Source organism: Phocoena sinus, chromosome 11, assembly GCF_008692025.1.
Source record: "Phocoena sinus isolate mPhoSin1 chromosome 11, mPhoSin1.pri, whole genome shotgun sequence".
Lineage (NCBI taxonomy): Eukaryota > Metazoa > Chordata > Mammalia > Artiodactyla > Phocoenidae > Phocoena > Phocoena sinus.
The window spans coordinates 37763963-37782943 of NC_045773.1; the positions used below are offsets into that span (position 1 = coordinate 37763963).

Below are 18981 nucleotides of genomic sequence, written 5' to 3' on the forward strand. Positions count from 1 at the left end.
CCCAAACACTATCAGGTTCACAAAAGTGGCACAGCTGGCACTGTCATGAAGCATTCAGTAAGTCATCCTGATAATCTGCATTCAAAACACAACATAACAAAATCTACTCCTTTATAAACTGGACACTTCCCTCAAACTATTCTGTTCAACATTTTTACCAGCCACTTGGAAAACGACAGAAGACAGGTTTATCAACTGTGTAGGTGAAACTTCAAGGAAAAAATGATAATATGTGGGAAGACAAACTCAAGCTACAAAAAAGACTTGACAGGGCTTCCCTGGTGCTGCAGTGGTTGAGAGTCCGCCTGCCAATGCAGGGGACACGGGTTTGTGCCCCGGTCCGGGAAGATCTCACATGCCACGGAGCGGCTGGGCCCATGAGCCATGGCCGCTGAGCCTGCGCATCCAGAGCCTGTGCTCCACAACGGGAGAGGCCACAACAGTGAGAGGCCCGCGTAGCACAAAAAAAAAAAAAAAAAAAAAAAACTTGACAAGTTGTACTAATGAGCCAAATACTGAGAGCCCAACCCCATTTAAGACCAACAGTGGCAAGCCAAATATGCTCCCCCTCAATGAAATGTAGTGAAAATAAATGTAAAATCTTTTTAAAATGAAACTAAAATTTTACATTTATGTTTATTATCAATAGCACACATTCAGGACGGAGATCTAGCTTTACTTCAGTTAATATGCAGTAAAATCTAGAGTTTAGCTATTATAAAACCAGTATGAGTAATTAGTGTGAAATGGCAGCTCAAAAACCTCCGAATATCAGGCTTTATACCACATTAACAAAAAACGTCCAACTCAATGCTAAAATACATGTATAAAACCTTCTATATGCCTGGTACTGAGTTATGTCTGTCAAGAACACAAAGATACAGCTGACCCTTGAACAACACAGGTTTGAACTGGGCAGGTCCATTTATACACAATTTTTTTCAATAAATGTATACAGTACCTGTGTTTTCATGTTACAGATCTTTAAATTAACTAAGTGTGGGGAAAAGTTTGCATTTAATTAGAGATCACAATATGTGGAATCAAAAGAACTAGGGTTTGAGTTCTGATTCCATCCAAACTGTTTCAGCTTCCTGCCCTTGGGTGAGTCATTTTATCATCTCCTTTGTTTTTGAGGCAGAAATAGCGGAACACAGATTTTTGACTGTGTGAGGGGTTGGCACTCCAACCCCTGCATTGTTCAAGGGTCAACTGTAAATATGGCACAATACCTACTTTTTAAGAGTTTATAGCCTAAATCAGAGTTAACCATGGGTCAAAAAATCAATTGCACTGCCACCAATATTTTTTGATGAAATAGAAATGAATAGAAACATCAGAGTACACTCTACAAAATACTATACCATGAAACTTTTAACTTTTTCATGTGTGTGTATAGTAGAAACATACACACATAAGAGCTAATAATTTTTTGTGTGTTTTTTTTTTTTTTTTTGCAGTACGCGGGCCTCTCACTGCCGTGGCCTCTCCCGTTGCGGAGCACAGGCTCCGGATGCGCAGGCTCAGGGGCCATGGCTCACAGGCCCAGCCGCTCCACGGCACGTGGGATCTTCCTGGACTGGGGCACGAACCTGTGTCCCCTGCATCGGCAGGCGGACTCTCAACCACTGCGCCACCAGGGAAGCCCGAGATAATAATTTTAATTGTATTTCTTATTGTAGATCGTAGTCAAAAGTTGGAAGGACATTAATCTAATGGAAGAGGATAGAATAAATATACCACTGTAAGATATAAAGTATCATAGAATAAAATCTATCTGGTTGGAGAAAGAAAGGGGTATGGTCAAGGTAGAAAAAGATTTACAAAGATAGTAATACATGATAGAAGCCTTAACAGATAGGAAAGAATCTGAGAGATGAAGATGGGGTGGGGGGAGGCACCCCACATAGAAAGAATATGAACAGAGACATGATGCAGCAAATAACAAGAAGTGTTTAATAGATGGCAAACAGTCCTGGCACACGGCAGCACTGGTATAATTAAGTCCAGACAGAAGGACTTGGGGAAAGTTCAGTTTGGCTAAAGTGTAAAATACAAGCAAGTCAGCAGATGAAGCTGAAAAAGCAAATTTGAGCCATAACATGCAAGTGCTGGGCACACAGTAAACACTTAATGAATGTTAGCTATTCCACTGGTCTTACTTAGCTCTGGAGCCTTAAACCATATTATCTCTAAGATCCCTTACAATACTAAAATTTTATGAATTACTGAAGGGCTATGATGGAAGTTATTTATATGTAAACACAGAACACAAACTTATAAGAAATTACAAGGAGTCTATTCAACAAGGAAGAATGTTCTCATCACAGCTGTCTAACAATAAAATGGGCTGTCTCAAAACGTGGTGAGGGCACTGTCACTAGATGTATTTGAAGAAAGGTCAAAGTATGATACTAAGTCTGTAATATAAAGTTCTGCATTTGCGCTTCCCTGGTGGCGCAGTGGTTGAGAGTCCACCTGCTGATGCAGGGGACACAGGTTCATGCCCCGGTCCAGGAAGGTCCCACATGCCGCAGAGCAGCTAGGCCCGTGAGCCATGGCCACTGGGCCTGCGCGTCCGGAGCCTGTGCTCCACAACGGGAGAGGCCACAACAGTGAGAGGCCCGTGAACTGCAAAAAAAAAGTTCTGCATTTATCATACATTAATTCTTCCATCAATTTTTGTTCTCATTCATCAATCAACAAGAGCTCATGAATGAGTTCTAAAGAGAGAGGGAGAAACAGATGGAAGCAAGAGGTTGAGATTTTATTCCATTGTAGATAAGTAGAAAAACAGGAAGTTTCTGAATGACATTTCCCAACATAGTAATTATCCTTACTAGAGTATCCTAATGTGTGATATAGCAAGTCAACTGCAGTTACTTGGGCCGCAGCTAAAATAATTTGGCAACGTACTTATAAAAAAAATTTTAAAGTTCCCAGAACCTTTATGTGGAAAAAAATCTTGCTTTTCTATACAAAATCTATCAAGAGAGGGTACACAAGAGTCTTTAGAGCATAACATAATAAACAGGTTTGTTCATTATGGTAAAAGTACAACATTGGGATAAAGCCCTAATATAGCATATCCAATAATGCTTACACATTGGGAATAAATTCAGATCATTCTTATCTTCAAGAATAAAGACACAAGAATTCAAAAAAAATCGTAATACAAACTATTAAAAATTGAAATTCAGCACCAATGTAAAAGTACGGTATGAATATAAAGCACTTCCAACCTCAATGACCATTCTTTTGAGACATCATGCTTCAGAATGTGTCTAAAAATGATAGAAAATGGTGTCATGTTTACAATTAAGCTTTATGTTTCTAAAGCATATTCTCTCATAACACTGCATGATAAAATTAACTATAACATTTGAATAGTCTATAGAATATTGTTGCATATTGACTTCCCTGTTAAAATATTGATCATTTCCTGCTGATTATTTCCTGCTTGCTTTATAGAATGGCAGATCAAAACAAAGTCATCTCGGTTTAAGAAGGCACTCAATAAATGTTTGCTGGTATCAACTTCTTTCTTCCCTACTAACAATGTCTTTAAAAGAGGGCAATAGTACCCAACATACTCCTCAAGGCTGTTAAAAACCTGCCTTATGAATTGTCATGCCTTGAATCTGTACTCATCAGCAATGCAAATCATATATTCAGAAGCAGAACGATAAATACTATGTAGTCGTATAAAAATGCTTAATATAGAAATAAAATTCCTTAAATATAACTATCCAATTTAAATTTGAAGTCTGTTAAAAAGGCCTTATTTTTTGAGCCAGAGACATACAATGCCGACACATTCTTTTCAGAGGCAACATGGTGTAATGAAAGCAGCTGTGGATTAGAATAGAATCCCAAAGTCCTAGGTTGAAATCTCAAATCAGCACTTAGTTGGCTTAAGTATCTTAGATCAGTCACTTAATTTCTTTCAGTTAAAGTTTCTTTGTCATGGGTTTAAAAAAAAAAAAAGGAGCTTTACAGTGTAAAGCTCAAGCAGAATCATGATGTGGAAGTTCCCTGTAAACACTAAACCCCTGATCATAAAACATCAAGCACATCCTCACTTTTCAGGGCAAAATAAAGTCCTGGGTTTATGACATCTTCTCTACCCCTAGTGGATGCCTTTACCTCTGAGAGATAAAGATACAGGGCCTTTTCCAAGGCTTCAAAGGCTGGGATTTCCTTACAGAGCAAGTAACTAAAGAGCCCACTGCCCTCGCACTATTTCACTGAGTTGTAGCCCATTTACCTACAGATTTAGTGAAATTTTGTGAACACTGGTTCTTTCAGATGTGGTTTCATGGACCTATTCCCTTCCCACCTTCACATGCCTCTGCACCACAGGATCATTAGAAGTTAAATTTCTTTTAAGGATTCAGGGCTTTTTTTAAGTGTTGTTTGGGGTTTTTTTCCTATCTGGGGAAAATCAAGCAGAAGGAAATCAGGCAAAAGTAAGGCAGAAAATACGCATTGTTTTTAAATTAGAAAAAAATAAATATGACATTACAAAACTAAAATAGAAGGTAATCTGGTTGGTAATGAAGAAATTTTTTCATGGTCTGCTAAGTGGGGATTAGAAAAGAATAAGCAATAAATGCTCTGAATTATTACAAAATTTACCTCAGGACAGCAGAATAAACAAGATGACATTATGAAGCAGCTTTCACTGCTAAGATGCCAAACTAACACACATGTACTCAAATCTCTGCTGCTATTCTACTCAAGGAACTTAATTTACAAACTCTTGTTTCATTTGTTGGTGGTGTTTACTGCTGCTGCTGTTAGAGGATGGGAAAAGTATTTTCTTGGTCTTCAGTTTCTATATTTGGTAGTTTGGGTGCAGTCAATATGGGAAAAAACAGATGTTTCACAAAAATGGTTGGATTTTTCTCACCTAATTCACTCTAGAATAGGAAGCTTCTTGAAAAGGTAAAATAAAGAATGGTAAGATGAAGGACTTTATCTTACCATTTATGGCAACAGAAAGAAAAGCAGAGATTCTCTAAGAAGAAGAGACATAAGGAGCCAGAACACAGGCTAAAAGGGTTCAGTAAAGAACAGCTCCTCGTGATACTAGAGAAGGACAGTAAGAGAGTCAAGTATATGGCAAAATATTGCCCATTGCCAAGAAGAAAATTAAGGGAACCTCTGAGATCCAATTTCATCATCTGGGTAACGAAGATAACATTAAGACTGTTCTGGGGATCTACATGGTATAACATAAGTGAGAATCCCCAGCACACTGACTGGTCCATCATTGATCTTCAAAAAAGGGTAGTTTCCTCCCCTTCCTCTAAACTCAATCACAGAATATTACAATGGAAAGGGAAGCTCAGATATTGCCTAGTCCTAAGCAAATAAATCAAATAATTTGAAAGTGTTATAACCTGTACAGAATTTTTATATCATAAATTTTAAAGGCATTAAGATATTACTACATGATCTCAAAAACCTTACCAATGTCAAATACAGATGAACAGTTGCACTGGGAAAAACTCCTTTGCACTGCTGCAACAGGGGACTCCTTCCCTCACCAACATCCAAGCAATTTATACAAATTGGTGGGGAAAAGATATGTTTTCCCTCCTTGCTGTAAGGATTATGGGTTAGCAAGCAGAGATAGAAATCTGTGCTCCATGCTGCTCATAAAAATCAAAGTTGAAATCTGAAACATTTTCTCATAGGAATAATGATAATGTTTAGATTTTCTTTTTTTATTTATTTATTTATTTTATCTTTGGCTGTGTTGGGTCTTCGTTGCTGCGTGTGGGCTTTTCTCTAGTTGCAGCGAGTGGGGGCTATTCTTCATTGCAGTGCACAGGCTTCTCATTGCAGTGGCTTCTCTTGTTGTAAAACACAGGCTCTAGGCGTGCAGGCTTCAGTAGTTGTGGTACATGGGCTCAGCAGTTGTGGCTCACAGGCTCTAGAGCACAGGCTCAGTAGTTGTGGCGCACGGGCTTAGCTGCTCTGTGGCATGTGGGATCTTCCCAGACCAGGGCTCGAACCCGTGTCCCCTGCATTGGCAGGCGGATTCTTAACCACTGCACCACCAGAGAAGTCCAATGTTTAGATTTTCAAGCTAACAATTAAACAATGCAGCTAACATACCATTTTTAACTGACTATTTTTCTCATTGTAAGTACAATATTTAGGCTCTTTATAGACTGAACTGGCTTTTATGAAAAGGCCTAGGAGTGTAACCCTGAAATGCTTATGGAAAAAACATATTCTGAGTGTGAACAATCTACACAAGAACTTTTAGACCATAGCTGAGGAAGGGATAGTAGAAGAAAGCTGTGAGAGAAGATGATAGAGACTTTCTTTGTTTGGCAGAAAGGGCAAATAAATTACACTAAATCACAGCTGCTCATGTCTTCAGAATAACTGTCTCTCTCATTTAGCAAGCATTTAAGTCCTACCCTGTGCCCAATGCTGTACCCCTCCACAGGAAAAAATTTTTGTAAAGCTAAACTCACAGTCCAAGGAATGCAAAATTTTCCTTCCATCTTCCTGAGTAAATCACACACCAAATCCTAGTGCTTTGAGATTCACATATGCCTATCTTGATTACCCTGCATTGCCTCCATTTCAGAACCAACACACCTGAGGAAATGCCTAGTGTTGTTATTAGTCTAAGTACTGTACTAAGGGGAAAAGAAGAAATTAACATTTATTAAGCATTTGGTATGCTCTCATTTGATTTTCACAACCCTGTAGGTAAATATTATCCCCAATTTACACATTAAGAAAATGATGTTAAATAACTTGCCCGCAACACCAGTAAAGAGAAGCCAGGACTCAGAAATCTGCCAATTCCACTACTCAGAGGTTCCGACCCAGCAGGAAAGAAATTATCACTTAGGTGCCACTGGACAGTTGACCACTTTCACATCAGTTATTTGTTATTCTAGTTAAGCAGGTCTGAGAGGAAGTTACAGAAAAGATAAACCATCAACTCTTCACATCACAAAATGTATTTAGTATTTAGGGAATGCTCTAAGAGAAAGGCTAAAATGTTCCCAGAGGTGAATCCCAGCTCTTCACATCATTTCCCAATCCCATTTCAACAGAGACTCTAGCACTAGGGCTCCTTTTATCACTTCCATCCTAGCCTATATCATTATGCCTTTAGAGCATAGCTAACTAAAAACTTCAGAAAGTTACCTTTCAAAACAAGATTTTCTACCAGCACAGATCTCTCTGCAGGTCCTTAAATTTAAATACATTCAGTTTCCACATAATTTGCCTGATGGTATTCCTAAACGTTTGTTACCACTGACAGTTTAAAAGTTATTTTGTAGTGAACTGTGAACTAAACCTTGATTGAGCTGCAGTAAACATGGGAAACAAAAGTCTGTTTAGACAGATTTCCCCATCAAAAATTTTCTATTAAAACTTAGGCAGAAAAAAAACCTGTACACTCATTTTTCTATCTGTTTCTAACTGAATGACAGGTGACTTACAAAAATGCAGTGTGGCTGAACTCCTCTCTCATGTAATCGCCACAAAACACTAACACTATAAAAGTAAAACTAATATTCAATCCCTTAAATTATTGAATATGCCTTTTAAAGAAGTTGAGTATTATAAAAATTATTTAGCTTCTGGAGTTTAACACTTGTAACAGATAAAAAGAGGATTCTAAGAGGAATAATGGTCTCATCTAAAAACAGGTTCGTTTGTTTCTTAACAAAACCGTGACTGTAATATACACTAAACGTTGGGACATGTGCAAAAACACTTCCTATTTTAAGTAATAAGTATTTATAATATTGAAGGCAAAACAAACTAAAACGGATCAAACATTTCCAGTCAAATGTCTGCAAAATTCTGAACTGGGAAAATGATGTCAACGTATTTTATCCCTTTTTTCTTTCTAAGGCTCCACTCCAAAAATAGAGTCATCGGGCTCATCAACTCAGGTGCAGAAACTCACTAAAATTGAGGTTTGAGAAAGGAGAAAACAGGTTCCCAGAATCTGGCTTCTTGGGTGAAACTGCCCTATGCCCCACACCAAAAACCTCGGGGAGCCGCTGGGGCCCTGCCCACCCCTCCCTCCGGCCGCACCTGACGAGGCCGCGCTGCCAGCGCCCCCTGCCGCCCTCCCCGCACCCAGGGACCCGCTCCCACCCCCGCGCCTCGCGCCCGCGCCGCCCCCACCCCGCGCACACCCCGCGCCGAGGCCGCGCAGCCTGCGGGCAGCGGTGGGAGGCGCGCGGGCGCGAATTGAGGCGGGGCCGGCACGAGGCCGAGAGCAAGGGCGCGTCCCCCGAACGCCCGCCGCGGCCAGGCCGGAGCCTCACCTACCTACGCCGTATTTCTCTTCCTCCGTGGGGGTCCACATGGCCGGGCCGGGCGCGACCCCGCGGGCGCGGCGGCAGCCGGGCGACAGCGCGGCGGGGACGGCCGCGGGCCCGGCTGTGGCGCACCGCTAGGCGAGGCGGGGGCGGTCAGGCGGCGCAGGGCAGTGGGCGGCGCATCCCTCACAGGCCGTCCGGGATGCGACCGCCGCCACGCCCGGACCGCCAGGTTCCGCGGGCGCCCCAGCAAACCCGATCAGCGCGGGCGAGGGTTTGCCACCTGTCAGTCCCTGGCGTTCTCACGCCACCGCTCGTTCTTCACAGCTCCGCTGCTCGGCTCCCGGCGCCGCCGCGATTCGGCTCGCCTCAGCGGGCTCGCAGGACGCCCGCGCATGCGCCGCTTCCCGGCGCGCGGGGGCTCGCGCTGCCCGGGCTCGCGCCGCCCGAGCCCGCGCGCGAGCCCACGTGTCGCCGCCGCCGCGCGGCAGCGGAGGGAAATCAGCGAGAGGCGGTTGAATGGCCCCGCTGGGGTCAGGACTGGCTCTTAGGCCCAAGGCCCCGGGCGGCAGCAAGTGCTGGAGGAGGCGGGGCTGGGCAGGTGGGAGGCCCTCGGACCCCCTGGGCTTCGGCGTCCAGTGCCTCCTGCCAGGCACGCCGAGATCCCCGCGAGATCCGCCGGTCGGAGAGGGGAGAGCAGGAAAAGGAGGGAAGGATACCGTTTTAAGACCCATCCAGGTGTCATCCACGGCGCTGTCACGACCCCATCCCTGGAAAGGCCCCAGGAGCCGCCCTGCGCAGCGCCCGGGCCCGCAGGGTGGGGTCGCCGCAGGAGAACCAAATGGGGCATACTCGTGCCCCTCGCTCTTAGGTCTCTGGGACTCTTCCTAGGCCGAAACCGCTAGCGCCTCCTTGCTTCTTGTTTCGCTGAGTTGGCCTGCGTAGTAAATGTTTGGGGCCAGAACAATCACTGCAGGCTTCCTAGTAAGGAAGAAGTTGCTCATTGGGTTGGGGGAAGGGGGAGTAGGGAGCGGGAGGGAGATGTACCTGCCCTGGGCACCGCCTCTGCTGCTCCTAGGTCTCTGCCTTACAGGGCATCCTGAGTTTCCGGTTCGGTCCCGAAACTTTTCTCCTTCCTCTCCTCCTTAAGAATCCATTCACTCTTAGGCCTGCAAATATCACCTTGTGACCCTAGGTCAACCGCTCAAAGACCAGGAAAGTCCTGGCAACTGCAGGACTTCTCCTTTCCACCTACATCTGGATTGCATCGTGTTCCTAGCCCTAATCCCAGCATATCCGTACAATTCTGTCACCAGCACTACCAAATCAAAATCCTGGTGTCATCCCTCACTATCAGTCTTGGACACCCCAACTCTATAAAGCCCAGCTCAAGGTCTCACCTCCAGAAAACCTTACCTGATCCTGCAGCTGGCAGACTGGATCCTTCTTTTGCCTGGGATTCAAGCTGTGTGCCTTTGTGCCTTACTCTTCCTATAAGACTGTCAGCTCCAAAAGGAAAAATCCAGGCTAAAGTCACCTTTCTGGTCCATCAGGACTCAGCCCAGCACCTGACACACACTGTTGAATAGGAAGCAAGACTGATACAAGAATATCTTGGTAATCAACAGATATTGTTGATTCTTCATTCACAATATTCTTTATGATTGGTAACTCCTCCCAGGCCTAATTGTGTTCACCTGGATTATTGCCACAGACTCCTGACCTATAGACTCCTCCTCCCACCAGTGAAGGCTGCCCAATCCTGACCCTCGAAAATGTTCCGTAAATGACTGAGTTTCTCAATAGCTAGATATATATTTTTTTTTGATCCAAGGACATAATAAAAGACATATCCTTATTTATGTAGCTGACTATTCCAGGAAGATAGACCCCTGCCCAATGGCCACCATGGAATGTTTACCGCGGAATGAAGCCACATTCCCACAAAGTTTTATCCAAGGAGCTATCCAGCAAGAGATGCCAAGTTATACAGACCTTCTAGACAACCTTTTTTTTTTTTAAAGGAAATTGATTTTTTTAACATCTTTATTGGAGTATAACTGCTTTACAATGGTGTGTGAGTTTCTGCTTTATAACAAAGTGAATCAGTTATACATATACATATGTTCCCATACCTCTTCCCTCTTGCGTCTCCCTCGCTTCCACCCCCCCCATCCCACCCCTCTAGGTGGTCACAAAGCACCGAGCTGATCACCCTGTGCTATGTGGCTGCTTCCCACTACCTATTTTACGTTTAGTAGTGTATAATGTCCATGCCATTCTCTCACTTTGTCACAGCTTACCCTCCCCATATCCTCAAGTCCATTCGCTAGTAGGTCTGTGTCTTTATTCCCGTTTTGCCCCTAGGTTCTTCATGATCATTTTTTTCCCCTTAGATTCTATATATATATGTGTGTGTGTGTGTTAGCATAGGGTATTTGTTTTTCTCTTTCTGACTTCACTCTGTATGACAGACTCTAGGTCCATCAACCTCACTACACATAACTCAATTTCGTTTCTTTTTATGGCTGAGTAATATTCCATTGTATATATGTGCCACATCTTCTTTATCCATTCATCTGTTGATGGACACTTACATTGTTTCCATGTCCTGACTATTGTAAATAGAGCTGCAATGAACATTGTGGTACATGACTCTTTTTGAATTATGGTTTTCTCAGGGTATATGCCCAGTAGTGGGATTGCTGGGTCGTATGGTAGTTCTATTTTTAGTTTTTTAAGGAACTGTTCTCCGTAGTAGCTGTATCAATTTACATTCCCACCAACAGTGCAAGAGTGTTCCCTTTTCTCCACACCCTCTCCAGCATTTACTGTCTGTAGATTTTTGATGATGGCCATTCTGACTGGTGTGAGATGATATCTCAATGTAGTTTTTGTTTGTATTTCTCTAATAATTAGTGATATTGAGCAGCTTTTCATGTGCTTTTTGGCCATCAGTATGTCTTCTTTGGAGAAATGTCTATTTAGGTCTTCTGCCCATTTTTGGATTGGGTTGTTGGTTTTTTTGATATTGAGCTGCATGAGATGCTTGTATATTTTGGAGATTAATCCTTTGTCAGTTGCTTCATTTGCAAATATTTTCTCCCATTCTGAGGGTTGTCTTTTGGTCTTGTTTATGGTTTCCTTTGCTGTGCAAAAGCTTTGGAGTTTCATTAGGTCCCATTTGTTTATTTTTGTTTTTATTTCCATTTCTCTAGGAGGTGGGTCAAAAAAGATCTGGCTGTGATTTATGTCATAGAGTGTTCTGCCTATGTTTTCCTCTAAGAGTTTGATGGTGTCTGGCCTTACATTTAGGTCTTTAATCCATTTTATTTTTGTTTATGGTGTTAGGGAGTGTTCTAATTTCATACTTTTACATGTACCTGTCCAGTTTTCCCAGCACCACTTATTGAAGAGGCTGTCTTTTCTCCACTGTATATTCTTGCCTCCTTTATCAAAGATAAGGTGACCATATGTGCGTGGGTTTACCTCTGGGCTTTCTATCCTGTTCCATTGATCTATATTTCTGTTTTTGTGCCAGTTCCATACTGTCATGATTACTGTAGCTTTGTAGTATAGTCTGAAGTCAGGGAGTCTGATTCCTCCAGCTCCGTTTTCCTTTCTCAAGATTGCTTTGGCTATTTGGGGTCTTTTGTGTTTCCATACAAATTGTGAAATTTTTTGTTCTAGTTCTGTGCAAAATGCCAGGGGTAGTTTGATAGGGATTGCATTGAATCTGTAGATTGCTTTGGGTAGTAGAATCATTCTCACAATGTTGATTCTTCCAATCCAAGAACATGGTATATCTCTCCATCTGTTTGTATCATCTTTAATTTCTTTCATCAGTGTCTTATAATTTTCTCCATACAGGTCTTTTGTCTCCTTGGGTAGGTTTATTCCTAGATATTTTATTCTTTTAGTTGAAATGGTAAATGGGAGTGTTTTCTTAATTTCACTTTCAGATTTTTCATCATTAGTGTATAAGAATGCTAGAGATTTCTATGCATTAATTTTGTATCCTGCTACTTTACCAAATTCATTGATTAGCTCTGGTAGTTTTCTGGTGGCACCTTTAGGAGTCTCTATGTATAGTATCATGTCATCTGCAAACAGTGACAGTTTTACTTCTTTTCCGATTTGGATTCCTTTTATTTCTTTTTCTTCTCTGATTGCTGTGGCTAAAAATTCCAAAACTATGTTGAATAATAGTGGTGAGAGTGGGCAACCTTGTCTTGTTCCTGATCTTAGTGGAAATGGTTTCAGGTTTTCACCATTGAGGACGATGTTGGCTGTGGGTTTGTCATATATGGCCTTTATTATGTTGAGGAAAGTTCCCTCTATGCCTACTTTCTGGAGGGTTTTTATCATAAATGGGTGTTGAATTTTGTCAAAAGCTTTCTCTGCCTCTATTGAGATGATCATATAGTTTTCTCCTTCAATTTGTTAATATGGTGTATTACATTGATTGATTTGCATATATTTAAGAATCCTTGCATTCCTGGGATAAACCCCACTTGATCATGGTGTATGATCCTTTTAATGTGCTGTTGGATTCTGTTTGCTAGTATTTTGTTGAGGATTTTTGCATCTATGTTCACCAGTGGTATTGGCCTGTAGTTTTCTTTCTCTGTGACACCTTTGTCTGTTTTTGGTATCAGGGTGATGGTGGCCTCATAGAATGAGTTTGGGAGTGATCCTCCCTCTGCTATATTTTGGAATAGTTTGAGAAGGATAGGTGTTAGCTCTTCTCTAAATGTTTGATAGAATTCGCCTGTGAAGCCATCTGGTCCTGGGCTTTTGTTTGTTGGATTTTTTTTTTTTTAGCGGTACGAGGGCCTCTCACTGTTGTGGCCTCTCCCGCTGCGGAGCACAGGCTCCGGATGCGCAGCCCCAGCGGCCGTGGCTCACGGGCCCAGCTGCTCCAGGGCATGTGGGATCCTCCCGGACCGGGGGACAAACCCGTGTCCCCTGCATCGGCAGGCGGACTCTCAACCACTGCACCACCAGGGAAACCCTATTGGAAGATTTTTAATCACAGTTTCAATTTCAGTGCTTGTGATTGGTCTCTTCATATTTTCTATTTCTTCCTGGTTCAGTCTCAGAAGGTTGTGCATTTCTAAGAATTTGTCCATTTCTTCCAGGTTGTCCATTTTATTGACATAGAGTTGCTTGTTGTAATCTCTCATGATCCTTTGTATTTCTGCAGTGTCAGTTGTTACTTCTCCTTTTTCATTTCGAATTCTATTAATTGGAGTCTTCTCCCTTTTTTTCTTGATGAGTCTGGCTAATGGTTTATCAATTCTGTTTATCTTCTCAAAGAACCAGCTTTTAGTTTTATTGATCTTTGCTATTGTTTCCTTCATTTCTTTTTCATTTATTTCTGATATTATCTTTATGATTTCTTTACTTCTGCTAACCTTGGGGTTTTTTTGTTCTCCTTTCTCTAATTGCTTTAGGTATAAGGTTAGGTTGTTTATTTGAGATGTTTCTTGTTTCTTGAGGTAGGATTGTATTGCTATAAACTTCCCTCTTAGAACTGCTTTTGCTGCATCCCATAGGTTTGGGTCGTCGTGTTTTCATTGTCATTCGTTTCTAGGTACTTTTTGATTTCCTCTTTGATTTCTTCAGTGATCTCTTGGTTATTAAGTAGTGTATTGTTTAGCCTCCATGTATTTGTAATTTTTACAGATTTTTTTTCCTGTAATTGATATCTAGTCTCATAGCATTGTGGTCGGAAAAGATACAATTTCAATTTTCTTAAATTTACCAAGGCTTGATTTGTGACCCAAGATATGATCTATCGTGGAGAATGTTCCATGAGCACTTGAAAAGAATGTGTATTCTGTTGTTTTTGGCTGGAATGTCCTATAAATATCAATTAAGTCCATCTTGTTTAATGTATCATTTAAAGCTTCTGTTTCCTTATTTATTTTCATTTTGTATGATCTGTTCATTGGTGAAAGTGGGGTGTTAAAGTCCCCTACTATGATTGTGTTACTGTTGATTTCCCCTTTTATGGCTGTTAGCATTTGCCTTATGTATTGAGGTGCTCCTATGTTGGGTACCTAAATATTTACAATTGTTGTATCTTCTTCTTGGATTGATCTGTTGATCATTATGTAGTGTCCTTCTTTGTCTCTTGTAATAGTATTTATTTTAAAGTCTGTTTTGTCTGATATGAGAATTGCTACTCCAGATTTCTTTTGATTTCCATTTGCATGGAATATCTTTTTCCACCCCCTCACTTTCAGTCTGTACGTGTCCCTAGGTCTGAAGTGGGTCTCTTGTAGACAGCATATATATGGGTCTTGTTTTTGTATCCATTCAACCAGTCTATGTCTTTTGGTGGGAGCATTTAATCCATTTACATTTAAGGTAATTATTGATATGTATGTTCCTATTACCATTTTCTTAATTGTTTTGGGCTTGTTATTGTAGGTCTTTTCCTTCTGTGTTTCTTGTCTAGAGAAGTTCCTTTAGCATTTGTTGTAAAGCTGGTTTGGTGGTGCTGAATTCTCTTAGCTTTTGCTTGTCTGTAAAGGTTTTAATTTCTCCATCAAATCTGAATGAGATCCTTGCTGTGTAGAGTAATCTTGATTGTAGGTTTTTCTTCTTCATCACTTTAAATATGTCCTGGTACTCCCTTCTGGCTTGCAGAGTTTCTGCTGAAAGATCAGCTGTTAACATTATGGGGATTCCCTTGTGTGTTACTTGTTGTTTTTCCCTTGCTGCTTTTAATATTTTTTCTTTGTATTTAATTTTTGATAGTTTGATTAAGATGTGTCTTGGCGTGTTCTCCTTGGATTTATCCTGTATGGGACTCTCTGTGCTTCCTGGACTTGATTAACTATTTCCTTTCCCAGATTAGGGAAGTTTTCAACTATAATCTCTTCAAATATGCTCTCAGTCCCTTTCTTTTTCTCTTCTTCTTCTGGGATCCCTATAATTCGAATGTTGGTGCATTTAATGCTGTCCCAGAGGTCTCTGAGACTGTCCTCAATTCTTTTCATTCTTTTTTCTTTATTGTGCTCTGCAGTAGTTATTTCCACTATTTTATCTTCCAGGTCACTTATCCGTTCTTCTGTGAACAAGCTTTTAAAAGCTCTTATTTTGTCTTCTAGTTCCACTCCAACTGACTGATATATGTGATGACAATCTCAGAGCCTAAGAACTAGTTTTCCCAAAGTTTACTCTCTTATTCCTTGTGTGAATCCATCTTAGATGATGGCTTCCCCATACAAAGACTATCCCAATCCATGACTGCACACTTCAGCTTAGGGGTGGGTGGGCTTTAATCCCAACTGGCAAAGGGAGAAGAAAGGGTGCCAAGGTGAGAAGGAGAGAGCATGATAAGTCCCAGACTCCTGCAGTCTTGCTGTTTGCACTAAATTTAGAAAGTTGTCTTGAGTTGAAGCAAAAGGGCAAAGCACACGTTGCTGGCCTTCAGAAGGACTATGCACCTGCTCTCCTATACCCACAGCATCTGCTCTGAGCCCTTCCTCAGGCTCTCAGTCCACTCGACTAAGAAGGCTCTCAACCTACCCTCACCCCACACAAACACACCCCTCCCAGCATGTGAACTGACTTCCAGCTTGCCTCCGAAAATCAGGACCCTCAGTGCCCTGCCCTCCCTTCCTTTCCACCCACTCTTCCATGTGTTCTCACCACCACCCCTGTGGCACTCAGGATCCCCAGGAACCCCCTGCACCATTGTTGCTCCCTGTCCCCCATTTTTACCCTGTTCTGCTCCACAGGATCTTTCTGTGGTCCCAGGTACACCTGCCCCGTTGGTACTCTCATCCCCTATTCCCTCTCTCTCCCTCCTTTCTCTATCTGACTCCAAAGGAGAATTATCCACTCCAGACCCCTTTATTTCTTTTTTCTTTCTTTTTTTTTTTTTTCCTTTTATTTGGGCTGCATTAGGTCTCAGTTGCAGCACACGGGATCTTTGTTGAGGCATGTGGGATCTTTCGTTGTGGCACGCAGGCTTCTCTAGTTGCAGCGCACTGGCTTCTCTCTAGGTGTGGCGTGTGGGCTCTAGAGCACGCAGGCTCAGTAATTGCGGCACATGGGCTTAGTTGCCCCAGGCATGTGGGATCTTAATTCCCTGACCAGGGATTGAACCCACGTCCCCTGCATTAGAAGGTGAATTCTTAACCACTGGACCACCAGGGAAGTCCCCAGACCCCTTCATTTCAACACAATTTATTTGGCTCTCAGTCTCCTAAGGTCTGGTTTCTGACCCTGTCACTTCCAGGAAACTGCTCTCCCAGAGTCCCCAGGGCCATCCTAGCTCCAGACACAAGCATATGCTATTCCCTGACTCTTGCTAGGCCTTTGCATACAGTATCCCTCAGCCCTTGTACTCTCCTCTCTTGAAACTCATGGATCCTCCTCACCATCCAAGGGCTGCTTTCCCCAGAAAAGCTTCCCCAACTGCCTCTGGCTGAAGGGGATTTTGCTTTCCCATGAGGGCTTTTCCTATAGCACTTACTCATCCCATCCTCCTCCAAGAGATCAAATATGTCCACCTTGCACATTGACAAACATTTGTTTCCTTCTTCAGTAGTAAAGATCGCTCTTCACTTATTTTTACCCCACACGGAGACTAACATAGTGCCTGCCACCTAGCAGGAATTCAGCATATACTATTGGGTGAATGATCTGCCTGTATGCTTTCTGAGACCATAATGAAATAGGATGGAAAAGAGAACTGAGAAATTTACTTCAGGAAGTCACAAATCTCCAAATTCAGAAACTTGAGTTAATCAGGGTAAATTTCTTTGATATAGGCACATTGGCTTTAATTAAAAGTTCATTGAGACATGTTGCTGAGTAGCTATATAAAAGATAAACATGGTGGAGTAATTTAAGAAATAGAGAAGTCTGCAAACTGTTTGACTTAACATGTCACTATTGCCTTTAGGTTGAACTTATTACCTCAGATAATAAATTGCATTGTAATAAACGAGTGAAGGAATCAAGTTTTCAGCAGGATATTGTTTAAGACTGGTGGCTATCAAAATTAGCCCGTAACCAAACAGATTTTGTAGTAACATACAAGAAATGTGGACAGCATCATCTTTTTCTCCTAAATGGAACTTAGGTTAATCAACCATTTTTTAACATAAGCAAACTCCATAATGATGACTCCCCCATCACCTTTGGCAATTGAGACTGGCCCTCTACAAAGCTCGATGAGCTACGCTTCATATCTTCTCTCCTCGTTTTCTGCTGCCTGGAGAATCAGACAGCAACATTTAAGGAGTCAGCCAGTCTGATGACTCAGCTCATAAAACAATGTGTGGCCACAAAGATGATGTTTATCCAGGATGGGGGCTCTCATGACTGAAGTCAGCAAGCAGTAGGCAAGTGGTAGGTGATGCTCATTCTCCCAAGAGCTTTTGGCCATGGTGCCAGAACAGCACTCACTTCCCTCTCACATCAGTTGATCTCATCTGGTGCTCTGTCCAAGCAGAATGATGGAAAAACTTCAGAGAAATGCAGTGGGTATTGAGGCAAGTCCAGGTGACATGCAGGTGATAGTAGTGACATTCTGCTTTCTCTTCATCAAGAGGTGCCGCATCTAGAGCTTATGCCCTTCTGTAGCACAGGGACAGGTGGATAGGAGGCTCAGAACACATGTTATCCAGCTCTTCCCTGCTGGGTTCATCTAGGAATGGGTCTGCTCTGGTTAATAAAGCATCTACAGAGCTGGTTTCCTTCATGGCAGAAAGACACCCAAGCTAGTCTCACTTCATTGCCACCTCTTATGTTCCCCCAAACCAACACTTTTTAGGAAACCTTCTCTCAGGAGGTAACACTGGAATAAAGGGTTAACAGAATAGGTTAACACAGAGATGGCCGACAAAGTTAGGGTCCTTTCAGGTGAAGAGACCTAAGTGACTAAGATATTATTAGTATTTTCCTTTAAATTTTGTTACATCTGAATATCTTTGCAGTGGGGAGGGGATAGGGAAGAGTGTGAAAAAGAGACAGATTAGGCAATGCAATGTTTCATTATTTTCCCTAAAAGACAAACTTTAACCATCTGTTCCTATTTTACCAACCCATTCAAAATATTATTAAAATGCAGATTCCTTGCAGTTAGCCAGGGTCTTTCCAACGAGAAGTGACCAAAGCTTCCCTGATTTCAACCTCTGGAGACTGACATGGCACTTCCGGATGGGCTGTAGCTATCGAGCCCCACCATAGGAAGCACCTCCGGATATGTCACAGGCTCCTCGGCACCTTCTTCCTGCCCACTCAAGACTGTGAGCTACCTGAAAACAGTCTTTTTTTTTTTGGCTTCCTCAGTGCCTTACACACAGGATCTGACACACAGTAGGTAAATATTGCTTGAATGAATGCATTAGTGAATAAGTGTTTTTTCCAGAAATATAAATCTTTGTTCCAATATGGTTTTTGTTTGTTTGTTGTTTGTTTCTGGCGAGGAAAGTAAAAGGAGATAGAATCAAAAACAAGATACCCCCAGGAGGAGGAGCAAGTTGATGGAAGCTTGGCATCACTTAGTTCACCTTTCCCTTTGTGGGGAAATAACTGTGCTCTTGAATTTCTGCACTAAGTCACCAAGGAGGACTTGAAATTTAAAACCTTGGGGAGTAATTAGCAACAAAACGTTCTAATGTCAAGAAGTGAATTTTAT

General features: G+C 42.1%; 1 protein-coding gene across 7 annotated transcripts in view; it reads right to left on the reverse strand.

Moving 5' to 3' along the window:
- DOCK3 (dedicator of cytokinesis 3) overlaps positions 1–8622 on the reverse strand; it is a 421452-nt gene extending 412830 nt beyond the window's left edge. For all 7 annotated transcript variants that reach the window (XM_032648825.1, XM_032648824.1, XM_032648821.1 and 4 more), the window contains exon 1: positions 8326–8622. In XM_032648825.1, coding sequence (XP_032504716.1) covers positions 8326–8362 — 37 coding nt within the window. In that variant the 5' untranslated portion in view covers positions 8363–8622. The remainder of the gene's footprint in view (positions 1–8325) is intronic.
- Between the last annotated feature and the right edge of the window lie 10359 nt (positions 8623–18981).